Source organism: Cololabis saira, chromosome 10 (assembly GCF_033807715.1).
Source record: "Cololabis saira isolate AMF1-May2022 chromosome 10, fColSai1.1, whole genome shotgun sequence".
Lineage (NCBI taxonomy): Eukaryota > Metazoa > Chordata > Actinopteri > Beloniformes > Belonidae > Cololabis > Cololabis saira.
The window spans coordinates 29852668-29868409 of NC_084596.1; the positions used below are offsets into that span (position 1 = coordinate 29852668).

A 15742-nucleotide genomic window follows, 5' to 3' on the forward strand; every position below is an offset into this window, starting at 1 on the left:
CTGAAATTCATTAAATACAGAGTGTCTGCAGTTATTCATCACACTGGATTGCGTAACGCAGGATTGCATTAAGGAGCCCCATCCTTCAAGAAGATGTGGGTGCAAATGATGGTGATGCGTCTCGACGGCTTTGAAGTGGTCGGTATTTGTGACGGTGTAGTTAAAGAACAGCTCTCCCTTCTCCAGGGCATCCTGTCGATGCAGCATTCAGCAGGAAGGTGGAGGATTGTGGGCAGATGGGATCATGTTAAGGGTGAAAAGATGCAGAAGCACAAAGGAGGAGGAGATGAGGAAGAACTAGAGGAGGAACACATTTTTGTGTCATTTTTGTTACTAATGGTTGGCTTGTAGTTGCCCAAAACTAAATCCTCAGCTCATTAGGCTGCTTATATCACTTTGGGAAACACAAGGGAATGGTTCATCTGGAGTGTGTACGGGCATGATTCTTTTTTTTTTTTTCCTCATACTGACAAGGCATGGAAAAAAAATTAATTGCTGAAAAGTTAACTTGGATTGAGGTGCCCGAGGTTATTACTTTTCAAATCTCAATGAGGCTCCAGTATTAAATAATAATGTGCACTTTACATGCTCTGCATACAGAATACGTTCCATTAAATCCTTTTGAGAGGCCTCTTGCAAATGAAACACACTCCAGCACATCGCCATCTAAAGTGCAATGGATTTCACTTTTACTCATTAAACACTTGTTTATTGCAATTTGAACACAATTCCAATCATTTGTTTCAGATGGTAAAAGTATTTAAAAAAAATCACTCGGTTATTAGAAATTAGTGCAAGCTCAGCATTTTGAAGTGTTCTGATGGTAAAATACATTCAAATTTTACATTTCTTTTCTTTTTTTCACAAGAAGTGGAGACAATAGCTGTCATTTCTGTGGGTGTTGATCTCAGGGTCTCAGCTGTACGTCCAGGGCAGCTGCAAAGACGGTCCAGTCCCCGCTGAGATACAGAAGTTATTACATATACCTCGTTGGTGCAGCAGATATGTTCCCCGATGAAACTGATTTGATTCCAGCATTTTCAGAAGAGAGCTCTGTCTCCGGTCTTAGACATGGATATGTCTCGTCAGCATAAGATTTTGTTAAACTAAGGAAACATCTCCCGTTTTATGGTTTTCTGTGACTTAAGTCTTGTATTCCATTCAGCAGATGTCAAATGTGACAAAGCGTCCGTGTTACAATATCAGAAAGAGGTGCAGGAAGCGCGGATTCAGCACGCTGTGGTGCCCTGTGGACAATCCGATCTTCTGATCAGCACTTTCGATTTGCGAGAAATGCATTGATGAGCTTGTGTGTACATGTTGGCGTGTATATGCTGTATCAAGATCGTTTTGTGGTTATGCTGAGCTGTGGTGCTTTGTTCATTAAGGTCCCAGCTGGTCCACTTTCCTGCTGCCGTTAAGACTTGGTTGACATTTATGATGAGATGAAATCTGAACAGTACCCGTTTTTTCTTCCTTTTTCCTTTTCTTTCTTTTTTTTTTTGCCGGGTGAATTGCAGGAAATACTTTCTGGCCACAATTAATCAGGTTTAATGGTTCCTCCTGACCTGCGGCTCATGCCCACACGACTGAAGCAAAGAGCATGATGGAACACCTCCTTCTGTGCACCTGGCAGGGACGGGGTGATCTGTCATTATGTTAAGGGCAGCTAAAAATGTCATGGCGAGTGTGTAAGGTAACAGCCTCATAATGACTTTGACAAATGGAGCTGTCGTGAAACTTTAGCGTGTAGGATAGCAGTGTTTGGTTTGACCTCCCCTGCTTTGACTTATCCATCATTCAGCTACTGCAGATGGCAACTGAGCTGGAACTAAGCCTCTGTGTCTGGCTGTCTGACTACATGTTCCTGTCCAGAATACTGATGGCCCGCTGGTTCTGATAGAAGTGGTTTACCATAAATAATTTCCAGGTTATTCAATTTCATGCTAGAGCCCCAGCTTTGAAGCCTTTGGGAGACATCAGAGCCGGGTAAGCTGTAATATTGCAATATCAAAAGTGATTTTTTTCTTTTTTTGGCAAATATTTGTTGAGACTATCCTCATTTCGTATGCATGCTCATAACCACAGGTCCCATCCCTCTGAATGCCATTTAACTCGAGGAACTGAAGCGTGGATTATTACACAGTAACTTGTGGGGACAAGTTTCTTTTTAAGGAGCTGAAGATCAGAGATTCTCATCAGTTGCAGACATGGTAGTAAGACTAACATAACAACAATTAATCCCATACTGAAAACTGAAGCGATGATGCATAACTTCGGCCATTATCTGTGGAAAACGGATTGCATAATTATTTGCAAGAAGTCGCCAGCGATGTATAAAGATAGCAGTGCAGAGTTTTTCATTTTGCAAACCCGAGTGTCGTGAACTGCATCAGCCTAATAGAAGCAAATGGTAAAAATGGTGTCAGTTCAGCCAGCAAATGCTCCATATTTTTCCATGTCAGCACGCCTAACGGGGGAGAGTAGTAGGAAGCGTAGTATTCTGCCTGACTTTCATGTGAAATGGTGTTGGGAGCTTCATAATGAAGCTCTCAGCCTATTGTCTCAGCATGCATGGGCGGCACAGGAACACAGACAAAAGGCATGGGAAATTACATGGGAGCTTGTGCCCAAATGTGTCGCTATTTTTGTCCCCCAATCCCCCCACCCTTTTTTTTTTGAAAGACAAGTAAAAGAACGTCTGTAAAGAAGCAAGACAGAACACTGAGGAGCAATGGACAATAAACTATGGATTCATCTATAAAAGTGCGGCAGAAAGAAATACGGCCCATTTTTTTTTTTAAAGAATAGATGTTATTGCTAATATCTCACAATCTTTGTCAGAAGGAGTAGAAAGGGTAAAGAAAAAACAAAACTTGAGTGAAGTTATCTCACTTTACAGTGTCATAATCGTGTAACGTGTTTTCTGTGGTCAGCTGAAGCTGTGATTGGCAGTTCCATTTATTCTAACATCTGCAGGATTGTTGCGGCGGGATGATGGTGAGGTACAAGAAGGCAGCTGAAAGCCAGATGGTACATGAGGAATGACATGTTGCTCGTTGCAGAAGGATGGCGCAGGTAGTGTGATATCGGTGAGGTCAGCTTATTTCATAATTAGACTCTTCACAACCAAAGTCCTCGCCAAAATGATTTTCAGGCTGAGTGAAAAGATTACTTTCACCTTATTCAGTTTGGTTGCTATCATAAGTAGTAGTAACACCCCCCCCTCCCAGATCCAATTACTGAACCCCAACTCATTACCGCGCCTTCTTTTTGTGGTTTTCATAATACCTCTTCATAGCTAATGCATTCAAATGAAAGTAGATTTTTAAAACATCATACCAGAAGTAAACGTGGGTTTTCAAACTAATATGTAGAGGAGGAGGAGTACTGGAAGCCACCGGCCCACACAAGCCTGCCTGTAAAAACTGTGCAACTCTCTGCAGCTTCCTCCCACATTCTCTCTGTGGTCATTTTGTCATCTTCTACAAACCAGCTCTTAGCCTCCGTGTTTCCCTGCGTAGTCCTGGTTGCTGAATATCAGATGGACCTTTTTTTTTTTTTTTTTCTCCATCAGATCGTTTCACCCTCTCCAGCAAAGCCAACCCTCCCCCACAGTTTTCTGCACCTTGAATTTCTTCGTGTGACACATCAGATGGGTTGTAGTGTTGGTTGTAATGGTTGCACGTGGGAAATGTCAGAGTGTCACCCACCCATGCACGTGTGGTGCGGTTGCAGATATAAGTAAACACGCTTCAGGCGAGCCTTAAGCTCGGTGCTTTAGTATTATTTTCTGACAAAAGAAACAGGAAAAAATTAGCAGTTGGCGTCTTGGATGCCAAACCCTCTAATGAGGGCGCCTCATGCTGCTTTCAGCTGAGGTTACATGGCTGTTGCACACTCTGTCACTGCTTCTCTTCCATTCAATTTCTTCCATTTTTCCATCTCTGTCTTACACACACACACACACACACACACACACACACACACACACACACACACACACACACACACACACACACACACACACACACACACACACACACACACACACACTCTTTTTCACAATCCAAATTTCAGAGACGGAAGCGTCTTGGATTTTTTTCACAGCCTCCTACAGACGTCCTCGAACCTATCATTTTCTCTGCAGTGGAGCAATGGTGACGTATGCTCGTCGCTAGTGGAGCTGAATTTTAAAAAGCTCTACACCCACGCTCAGTACCCCTACTGCAAGCGTAATTATCATAACTTTCCTTGGTGTCTGTAGCCACTCTGCGCCTGTATGAGAGTCTTCAGACTTATTCATTTGCCAACATTAATTCAGTGTCTACGAACAAACGGGAGAGGGGGCCTGGGCTGGTAAATGAATATGTCTTTGGAAATTGCCAGGTCATTGTGCAATTACCTGGATGTGGGGATATCAGAGGCACATTTTCACAGCTTTATTGTGTGCTAGAACTGCGAATGCACAGGTGAACAAATTGTCTTTAGTCTTACATCCAAACTGTGCTTATAATATGAATATGGCTGATACTCACGGATGCTCTGGGGAATATGTACTGTTTCGCATGAATTTGGGTGCGAAACTTCAATTCTCAGGTTTAGACTATATCAATTTCTTGTTTTTATTAATCAAAATAACAATTCAGCTTCTATCAGGAGGTTGCAGACCCTTTTCTTGTTTTATTTTCTTTTGCAGGTGGTCATAACAGTTTTAAATGTGTCACACAGATGAACAGTCATGTAGGGAATCTGCAACGATTCAGTTCTGTAAAAGAAATAGATGCGGACCTGTAATCAGTGGAGAAACCTTAATGTGCAATAAGTAGACATGCATCATCAGTGTTATTCCTGAATCTTGTAGCATGACTTGAAATGCATAAAGAAATACTTCAATACATATATTTCTGCTTTGCTTCTAAAGATAGACTTCAGACAGTAAACAGCTTCTGCATACAATTAAAGTAGAGAAAGCTATTATTTGCTGCATCAACAACAAAAAAGAGAATGCACTTATAACAGCTTCCCTTCCACATGGGCAAGGACCCAACTTGATCATTAAAAAAAAAGGTTCAGACATTTTCTTCTACTCTTAAAAACATCCTTTACTACTTTCTTCTTTCTCACTACAAATTAATGAAATGCAAACTGAAAATAAGTAAATAAATGAGTAAAAAGCAGCTGTCATTCACTGCTGTTGCATTCGCTTTTTCTCTGTACACAAAATGTTTGGGTTATTGCAGTATTAGGGAGGATTTACGTGAAGTGCTAAGCCGCCAAACTAGGAAAAGACTGAAGGGGAAAAAAACAAACCAAAATGATCTCCCTTCGTGTGTATTTCTTTTTGGCAAAGAAACCAGCAAAACGATGTACTTCACTTTTTGTGAGCTCAGCCACTCGCATTTAAACCTGAGGGTGGGTGTGGAGGGCTGTAACGGCTTATCTAATTGGCCAAATATTTTATTCAAGATCTGTGCACTCAGGGCATGAATGTCAGACGCTTGGAAATATAAAAAAACTTTTATTTGTTACTGTCAAAGCAGCCTTTTGTAATATTGATATTGTATCGCTGATATACATATTATGATATGTTGGAAACCAACTTAAGCACCACCACTTAACTAGAAGTGACGTTTCAGGCAGCATTAATATTAATACATTCCTGAATAAATTATTAAAAATTGATGAAACGCTACCATTTGTTTTGTTGAGGGTTGTTAGCCCACAAAAGGATGTTGATCGCTTTTCACTCTCATGCAAATGGACAGTAAATGTCCTCCTGCACATCTTTCTTATAAATGTGTAAATCCTGTCTACATATCACCTCATGTGGTAGTCGGTCCTACCTGTGAGGTGAGTTGAGAAGACTTAGATGAGAAGAGGAGAAATGACTCGAGGTAACAAACTCCCGCCTGTTTTGCTGCACAATACTACTTTCTATGCGATTTCTGCTGGATGATCCTGTTTGCAGTTTTGTGACGACTCCTCTATATACTTTGAACACAGTTTGCGAAGCGAAATAATGTGTGACTGTGCTTTTATTTGTCATGGTTGCCGAAAAGGTGCAGCTCTGGATCCATGTGTATAGCTATGGCAAGCCTCCTCTCCTCTCTAAATTTGTTTTTAGAAATGAAAACCCTTTCAAGACGTTATGCTGAGATTGATTTCTAAGCTGAAATCAGGAGGACGTTTGGGAGAGGTGGTAGTGAGTGTATACACTTGGTTCCAGTCTTCAACTTCAAGGCAAGATATCTCTACATCCAGTTTGCTGGTCTCTTAGAAAGGAGTCCCCAGCCTTTTCTTCAGCACAGACTGGTTGTCATAGAGACGACTTTACCGTGGATGGGGATGGAGGAGAGGGGAGGTGGGGATCCGGTGGCACTGATGAACGGTTCCGTGTAATCACCACATCGCTTGTTTGCATATAAATGCAGGCACATATTGAAGAAATTATTACTCAGCTGCTTTTGCTTTACTTTGTTTGGTATAATCATCATAAGACTGAAGTTTTATGATAATATGTACATATACATGCAGAGCACATACCGTCCATGCTTGAATAAAACCATTCAAGTCACCCATATCACTGAGCCAACTGGTGCCCAGACTTTATTTCTTTCCTCATAATGGAATGAGATAATAAAATGATAATGGGGTTAAAGCCGGTGTGAAGCCGGTAACGGCAGCAGGAGGAAAAACGGTCCATTTTCCATCCAAAATCCCAGCAAAGTTTTCAAACGTGTCAAATACAGTATATGCGTCTTCGATCGCTGTCCCCACAGTTCCCATGAAAAGTGGTACCCGCAGACTAGGCTGCACTCAGGCTGTCATCACAGCACAGCATACTATGTTTTTTTATTTTTCAGTTAAAGATTAAGTTTTAAAGATTGAAAACTAAATGTATTTGTTTTGTTTTCCTCTCTCTCTTAACTAGGGCTGCAGCTATCGAATATTTTAGTAATCGAGTATTCTACTGAAAATTCCATCGATTAATCGAGTAATCGGATAAAACATATTTGTTTAGTTAAAGAGCAATTATAAATATACATAAGATGTTAGATGTTAATTGACATCAAGACTAAATTATATAATCCAGTAAGATCATGGCTGTGCATTTAAAAACCCTGAACTTACACCAGTTGACCAAATTCACTGCACTCAAATAACTAAGGATCTTACCAAGAAATGTTCTTATTTCTAACCTAAAAATGCCATTACACCTGATAACACACATCACTTAAAAGATTAGGTGTTTTTCCCACGTGTTTCAATTGAACTTTCATTTGTGTCTAGCAAATTTTAAGTAGTAGTTAAGTTTTAAGTTAGAGTTTTGGCAGTGTTCAAAATAAAATTATGAGACCTGCTGTATTGGAGCACATTAGACACCAGTGCTGCTTGTTTTATCCATGAATGACTATAGAGATAAAATGAAATGAAAACTACCCAGTTAGCTTTATTACGTTTTTATTTTTCTGACATTTTCTGCCTTTTCTTTTAGTTAAAACTGTAGCGGGAACAGAGGTTTATGTACCGGGTAAAGGCTGATTTATGGTTCCGCGTTACAACAACGCAGAATGGTGCGCGTCGCTGCGTACCCTACGCCGTAGGCTACGGCGTAGCCGTGGCAACGCCAGCCGGACCGCCGCTCTCCGCCCTCGCCGGAGAGCGCCGTAGGCTCTGCGTCGATTTAACGCGGAACAATAATTTTGGCTTTAGAGGGGGAACATAGAGAACGGACCAGAAGAATATAGCGTGGATTAAAAATAAAAGTTAAGCACTGAACTACATGTGTTTCCCGTCTGGGCCATTGCAGACTGCCTGAGCATGATGTTACTAAAACCAAACATACCCGCCGCCTCTTTCTCCCCCCTTTAACGGCGCAGCGTCAGCGTGTTGTGTCGCATTAAATGTGGTCCGGGCGTAATACGAGGATTTGAGCTGGTGAAATTAAACGAAAAAAAAAAATTAAAAAAAATAAATTAAACGATTCCTCGAGGCAGAGAAAATTCCTCGATCATTTTTTGTAATCGAATTACTCGAATTATTCGAGGAATCGTTTCAGCCCTACTCTTAACAGTAACACGGTGCAGCACAAACTGGGGTTCCCTCGCCACCCCCTAAGGGGACTCTAAGGATCACAAAGTGCAATAGTGTTCCCTGTAAATGTAGTTTCAAAGTTAGATTTTCACACGTATTGAATAACACATCACATCAACAAAAAAGTGTTGGAATGAAATTAATCCAATTCTGCTGGTGTGCAGGCGTGATGGCGGTTGTGTAAAAAAAATTGTGTTAGCACCCCTCTCTCACTCTCAAGTATTTTTAAAGAAGCATATCTAACAAACACATTCATTCTATTACGTTTAGGCCAACAAGAGAATTGTGGGGTCGTGAATTAAACATCATTCTTTGCAAAGACACTGCTCGCACAATAACCAGAGTTTCAAACATATTAGATTGTAATTCCAGGAGTGCTGCTTCTTCGCTGTATTACTTAGAAATGTTGCAACATTTCATCTTGCTTTGCCCCCCAAAAAAACATATATGGATGTTAGGATGAAAGCCTCCGGCAGAGTGGGGTTATTAGTATTGCAGAGCTCATGCGTCTGGTGTGTGATGACGTTAATCACAGTTCATGACGAATCATGTCTCCGTCCAGTGAGGTCGGGCTTCTCCTCGGTGGAGGAGCGTTTCTGACCGCTGAATGATTTCTTCTAGCTTTCCCCTGAATATCTTACATTAACATGTTCACACAACACTATTTTTAAAGCCTGGCACCAATGCCGGTGGGAAGTCATGAACATTTTTGTTCCCGTTTAACAAAGTGAGTCAGTGTTGCAAGCTCTGGCACTGACTTGTCATGCAGAGCTCACACAGAACGCGCCTGAATAGCGCCGAAGGTAAACATATGTGATGTGCGTGCTTTCACGAGGTAGATAAAACCTCCGTCGTACGTGATGCAGGAGAATGCCGGACGTCATTGTGCCACGGTTGGGTTTGTGTGAATGAGGTCAGCAACACCTCACTGAGGAAGAAGGAGGACAAAAACAAACCTCTAATCAACATTATGGCGAGCCGGTAACTGGCGAGCCGGTGAGTGTTGGGCACAACACGGAGCGATCTTTCCTTTTCTCTTTCAGTTTCCGTGTCTCGAGGAAGCAGACATCATGTGGAGTAAGATAACTTCCAAAAAGATGTGTCCATGTTATAACTATTCGTATTCGTAATGGTAAACATTTGTATGTAAATAAAAAAGTTGTACCCAAAATTCTGCTGTCACACACATGAGTGATAAATTATTAGGGTTAGGATTGTTTTTATGCGAGTATGAATCTAAAAGCTGTGAGTGCAAAGTCTTGTGAATACAACTCTAATTTCTACGACTATGAGTCTTCACTGTCAACACGAATTCAAGTTTATGGGTACGAATCGAAAAACTGTTGAAATGACGTCACAGGCAGGTCACAGCATAGACATATATACGTAGACACCCCATCGAGCGCTGCTGCGATACGTCAACGTCGCCGCCATATTGGATGTGGCAAGACTGCGCTGTAAACTAATACAAGTAAATGGACTTATTTTCATAAAGCGCCTTTCTACAAAGAAATTTACGTTTTACGTCTCATTTATTCATTCACACACGCACTAATATACTTGGGAAACAGGTAGGCACCAAATATAATATATTTAATTTTCTCAGATGGCAAAAATAAGAACTTTATTGATCCCACATAGGAGTAATTCATGTTATATCAGCTATAGAGAACAAGGTAGTGCTGAAAAACAATATATATCCCCCCTCACAAAAATAAGAAAAATATAGAAAAATAGATCAACAAAACAAATTAAAACATTTTCAAATAACAAAATAACATATTTGAACAATTTTTTAGACAATAAAATAACATTTGAACCATTTTTCAGACAATAAAATAATTGAAAAGATCTGAAAAATATGTGCGACTCGTGTGTGACAGCAGAATTTTGGGTACAACGTTTTTATTTACATACAGTTTATCATTACGAATAGTTATAACATGGACACATCTTTTTGGAAGTTATCTTACTCCATAGCATCATAGCATACATACGTGCACGGCTGTCTTCCTCTCACTGACTCATGTTCTGATACCGATGAGGGGTTAGTGAGCTTTACTCATGTGGCTTGGATTCATCTCGCAAGCTGCCAGACAAAACCAGCTTTTGCCACTCATACTGTCTGCATCTTTATATAAACACACCAGTGCAAGCTGGCTGACATTCTGTTATGTCGTCTGTCCAGAAATATCTGTCCTGTGGGGGTTTTCTTAAAAGTTTTTTTTGAGAAAATATCACACCCTCTGAAACAGCTTTAGCCTTGTAATTAATTGATGATGCTGTGAAACCTTTCCCATTCTGCTGCTTTAAAAACAAAAAACTCAAAACGGTTCACAACTTTTTAATAACGGTAATCAATGAAACCTCAAGACTATGTAGTGCCCCCTTTAGGCATTTTAAGTCACCCACGAGTATACGAACTGAATCAATTTTAATATGAAGGTTCAAATGGAGACAAACTACTTAGTCCGCTTAGCGTTTGTTACCGAGTTGAAATTCTGACATTGGGATGCTCCAGTTGAAATTTTCATCCTGGGACTCAGAACATCTAACTTTTTTAAGTACAAATGAGCTCAGGAAGATTATGTATCACCCAGGACTTTAGCTCAGGGCTAAGAGAAGAGACAAGAAACAGTCTGGTGTCAAAACAACCCTGCACTCTTGTTTTTCTACTATGACGCACGCAGCAAACACGCAAGATCATTGGCCAAGATGTACATTGTAAAGATGTGAGGGCATAGATGGAGAGATCGGAGGTGATTCAGGAATCTCAAGACATGCTAGTCCAGTTTTTCTGAACAAGTTTTTTTTTTTTTCCCCCTCTCAGCTGCCAACAAGATTGAGTTACAACAGGAGAATCATTTAGCTGTGGGGCAGAGGAGGACACAGGCACACAAGGGAAGCTCTGTTACCTGGTCAGCTCTTTGAAATCCCTAGATTTACCCATCAAAGAATTCCTCTGGACAAGACAGAACAACAACAGGATAGTGGATTAATGGTAATCCAATCAGTGTTTCTCGCTGGTAACCAACACCTGCAATAGCAATTACAAGGAGGAAACAACTCAAAGTCAACCCCGGCACATGACCTGTCTCGGTCACTTCCTCAAGCTGTCCAGTTACAGCTCAAGTTTCCGCTGGCGGCCGCGTTCTTCTGGAAGACCGACCGCTGCATGATGCAGATGAAAAAGTGAACTCTTATTTTTCACTGCGTTCATTCTGGACAAAAAGCGACAACGGACTAATGTGCTGGAACTAAGCATTGAGCTGCAGGGAGATTTTCACAGCCAAAACCTCTGAATAGCAAACCATGACAAAACCCAGGAGCAGAAGAATTAAACCAATGGCTTTATTTTGACTCCTCTTTTTGGCGGAGACCCCCTTGAGGTTATAGGTTGAAGATGTTGCTCTGTTTCGGCAGTCGCAGGGGAACTCGAAACCATCCGATTCAGTGGAGCGAACAGGACTGTTTGCTCCGTGATGACACCCACTCAGTTCCAACCCCCTGCCTTCAACACACAGGTAAAAGCCAGCACAGTGAGCTCTTTACTTAACACGAGAAGTAAATTAAAATCAATACTTCTCTCATAAGACCAATGGTTCGTGCAAGTGTGTTGTTGCGGGTGCTGAGAAGTTTTCTAGAAAACTCTTAAAACTGCTGATGCATTCTTACGTCAGAACCGGATTTACCACCATTATGTTTTAAAAGAATGTCCGCACTAAAGATTTCTGGACCTCACCCTCACCTGCTTTCAAGCTGTGTGTGTAAGGGACAAGTTTCAACAAGTTGAGTGTCCATCGGCACTAGTAGGACGTGGAACAACTTCAATAATCAACTAATGTGCCTTGGCTTGCAGGCTAAATTCAGGTCATAATGAGACATTCAGAACAGCGCTCAGCGCTTCTGGCCCGTTGTTGCTGGTACCTCTGAGTATTAAAAAAAAAAAAGAACAGCATTTTAGATAGGAGAATTACCCAGTCAGCCCCTTCCATATAAATATGTTAAGTAAAGCCACTGTGATGTACCAATGAGGAAAGGAGATAATCAGTGCTCACTGTGCTTTACATTTCAAGTAAACTGAATAAGAAAAGACAATGGAAAACGCTCTAAAAATGGAAACTAAATCCATAAGAACTATGAAGATATATGAAAAAAAAATAAAAATGCATAGGATAAATACATAAATCCTCCCATAGAATGGCCTGCCAGTTTCTGTCCTGCTTTATGGTCTTCCCCCTCATAAGCTGAGATTTCAGGGTTTTTATTTTTGGGAAAACAAGAGATGTCAATTTAATAACAAGCTGCAGAGAGGCTTTATTTTTTTACTCCGGTCTTGTGATACGGCAAAACCATAGTTCCAGCTTTAATTACAATTGTGATAATGAATACCACATTGGTATCAATGTAAGCCCATTGAAGAGCTTCCTGTACCACCAGAACTGTTCTCTCATTGACCACAAGGGGGCAGTGTTCCAACCCTAACAACAGTGTCATTGCTGAAGATTTGTGCAGGATAAATCAAGCTTGATTCACATAATGGCTCATAAATGAGCATCCGCTGCTACTCCACTGATGCATTATGCTACACCGACACCTACTTTAACAAAGTAGAAAGAGAGGAAGAGAAAGAGAGGAAGAGAGAGAGAAATTGAGCAGGAAATTAAAAGGTTGCAGGTTCATTACATCCCTATCTCTTCTACTGCTGCCAGTAGATGTCAGAAGTTCAATGCGCTAATTTTCTGAATGAAATTATCAGCCTACGCGGTTAAAATGAAGTCATGTTGAGATGTGAAAAATGTCATTTTGTGTAATGTCTAATGTAGCATTTTCTGCAGGGTATTTTCTGCAGGGTAACCATCGGTGCTTTAAAAAGAAAACAGTTTCCTCTCCATAAATAGCTGTCAGCCTATCTTGGAATTAAGCTTAAGCTCTCCCACTGAATGTAGGCTGCAGTGGGAGGAAGCACAGTGTGTGGTTGTGTGGTTGGCCCATGTTACCAACTCCGAGTTTGCTGCCTTGAATATCCTAGAGTTAGAAACATTTGTTCCTTTTGTAAGTGAACAGTGATTCTATGCTAGATTCATAAAAATAGATGGCTTAGTGTGAGTGAATCACAAAAGTTATGGGATTTTCTTTTTCTTTCTTTCTTTCTAGTAATTATGAGCAAGCACTCCCCCCCCACCACTCCCCCCGCCCCACTTTTTGTGGTTTGCCTTTGGCCAGAGGAAGACAAAGTGTCCATTCATGGCCGTTTTGTTGTGGATTGTAGTCTGATTAGAGCAGCGGGTAATCATCTCATCCTTTTCTCGTTCGCATGTTCACTTTTTCTCTGCTGATAGTTCTCGGGGGCTCCTACCGACACTGGAGAAAGGAGAGGGGCGTGTTTAATGCCCATGGGATCCACTCCTTGTTTTCCATCTGTCCCGGGGGGTTGGAAGGCAGCTGAAAGTTCAAACAAAGACACACTCCCTCTGCATGGCAAGAGCTCAGAGATTAAGGGGCTTGCCTGCACCGCCAACAGCAAGGATTGCTCACAGTTTCTAACTTTGCCAAAGAAGAAGGATGATTCATTTTTGTTTTTTTTCTTCCTCTGTCACAGATATGACTTTGCGGCAGCATAAGCAGTGGATAGCCTGTTTTTCTTTTGGGCATCTATTTGTCAAAGACAGGTAGAGCACTGTGGAGAGAATGCAGCTACCCTCTAAATGCCTGTGCGAGTCTGCTGAGTAAAGGAACCAGAGGATGCAGGTGGCAGCGAGGCTCTGCACTAACTTGTTTGAAGTTTTTTTTCCCTCATGTCAGAGGTGAAGGATTATGCCTGGCATAGGAATTTAGACTTCAAATGAAAGACTTCAGGAGCTGACTCTCAGCTCCCAGGCAGAATGTGAGCAGTGGCTTGTGTTCAATGTGTGTTTTAGTGTGTTAACAATGAGGTATGTAGAAATTTGTTTGAATGCGGAGCTATGCTGTTCCTCAGCAGCGGGTCTGGGGATACGACCCCAAGGAGCACAGCCAACGGCCCGCAGGGGATAACCGTTTACCACATCTCTGTAATCCTAAAGGAAACGCAGGAAGATGCAGTGGTGTCAGAGCCAAAAATGGGCCCCATTGCTCTTAACCTGGTGGAGAATTACCAGCCAAAAGAAGAGCTAATGGATTTAGTGCCAATGGAGAACAGCCCCAGGCTGGGCAGGGCACGACAGGAGCTCAACAGGTGGCCCTCCGTGAGCTGCACAAGTAAAGCCGGGAGGCAAAGAGAGGAGGCAGTTCTGGAGGAGAGTGAGGAGGAGGTGGAGGGAAAAATGAAGACCGACAGGTTTTGGAAACAACCCTCCAAGAACTCCGGAAACTCCTCACAACACGACGGAGACGCGGCAGGACTAACAACTCACACAGGTACCCAGGAGCAGCGTGTTACGGATTCACCGCCATGCTCGGTCAGCGGCCGCACTGAGGGGCATGTCGTCGCGGGGCATGTCCTCGGGGGTCATGCCGCTGTTAAAGACCACAGCTCTCTGCCGCGGGCCTTCTTACGAAGGCCACATCAGGATGACGCCGGGCTCGGCAGGAGGACCATGAGCATGTATGGTGCCCCATTGGAGCAGCAACGAGATTCTCAGACTGAAAAAGAAAGGCGGCTGCGGAGGCCGAGGAGCGTTTGCATGCTGGCAGGCCAAGGTCCAGTCCTGTCAGAGCTCAAGTCCCATCAGTTCTTCAAAAAGACAGGTATTTCAGAAAATGACATGCAGTACAGGAGCAGGAAGGCTGAATTGAGAGCAGTTGACGGCCTCAACCCCGTCTTGGCTCAACAGGCGTCAGCTCTTGCAAAGGTGACCCTTCGGGGTCAGCAGAGGAGCTGGAAGCAAAGACCCGTCAGTATGACTGTGCTGGAGGTAAGAAAGAGGGGCTCTGATGACGAAATCGACTGCCAAAGGAGCTGTGACCACACGAGCCGCGATGGAGGATTTCTCAAAGGAGGCTTTCGATGGAGACTGTTTGGGAGAGCCCCTCCGGATGGGAACAAGGACAAGGGAGCAGACAAGGATGCTAAATCTTCCCCCAAGTCCAGCAAAACTGACAGTTCAAAAAGCAAGCTGACCTCTCTAAGGCGGAGCTTCAGCCTGCGAATCAGGAGGACTCGACCCCGTGAAAAAATGAATTTAGGGTCTGATGGAGAGTTAAAAGAGCACTGTCAAGTTAAAGGCACTGCCGATGAGACGACAATGCCTCCACGGCCTTTCTCATACCTCACTGGAAGAGAGCTCCCGACTTCCAAAGAGCAGATCGAAGATGGGGGTGTGCAGTATATTCAGTACCACAGTAGGGGGAAGGTCAAGGTGATGGAAGTACCCCTGTGTCCAACGAAACTGTCCTCCAAACCAGTTCAGGAAGAACCAAGCCTGTGGCAGCTCATAGCCAACCGTTTCAGGAGGAAAGAGCAATCGTACAAATGTGAATCCCAGCAGCCCTGGAACAAAGACAATAACCAGTATCCCCAGACTGGGAGTAATAAGTCAGAGCCAGTCCCCATAGAGGCTTTGGCAGGCATAGACACCCACAAAGGTCAAGGTAAGAGCTGCAAGATTGATTAATGTATTTCTTAGCTCGGCTCCACATTTATAGCTTACCTCATTCCCTGCAC

The 15742-nt window shown here is 42.5% G+C and overlaps 1 protein-coding gene across 3 annotated transcripts in view; it reads left to right on the forward strand.

Annotated features, from left to right (window-relative positions):
* Positions 1 to 15742, forward strand: part of agap3 (ArfGAP with GTPase domain, ankyrin repeat and PH domain 3) — a 142766-nt gene that overhangs the window by 39631 nt on the left and 87393 nt on the right. Inside the window, exon 1 of one of the 3 annotated variants that reach the window (XM_061732487.1) lies at positions 10978 to 11621. The exons of 1 other annotated variant lie outside the window; for it this stretch is intronic. In XM_061732487.1, coding sequence (XP_061588471.1) covers positions 11501 to 11621 — 121 coding nt within the window. In that variant the 5' untranslated portion in view covers positions 10978 to 11500. Of the gene's footprint in view, positions 1 to 10977; positions 11622 to 13114; positions 15670 to 15742 lie in introns of those variants that run through there. One more of the 3 variants, XM_061732484.1, reaches the window with a different exon arrangement.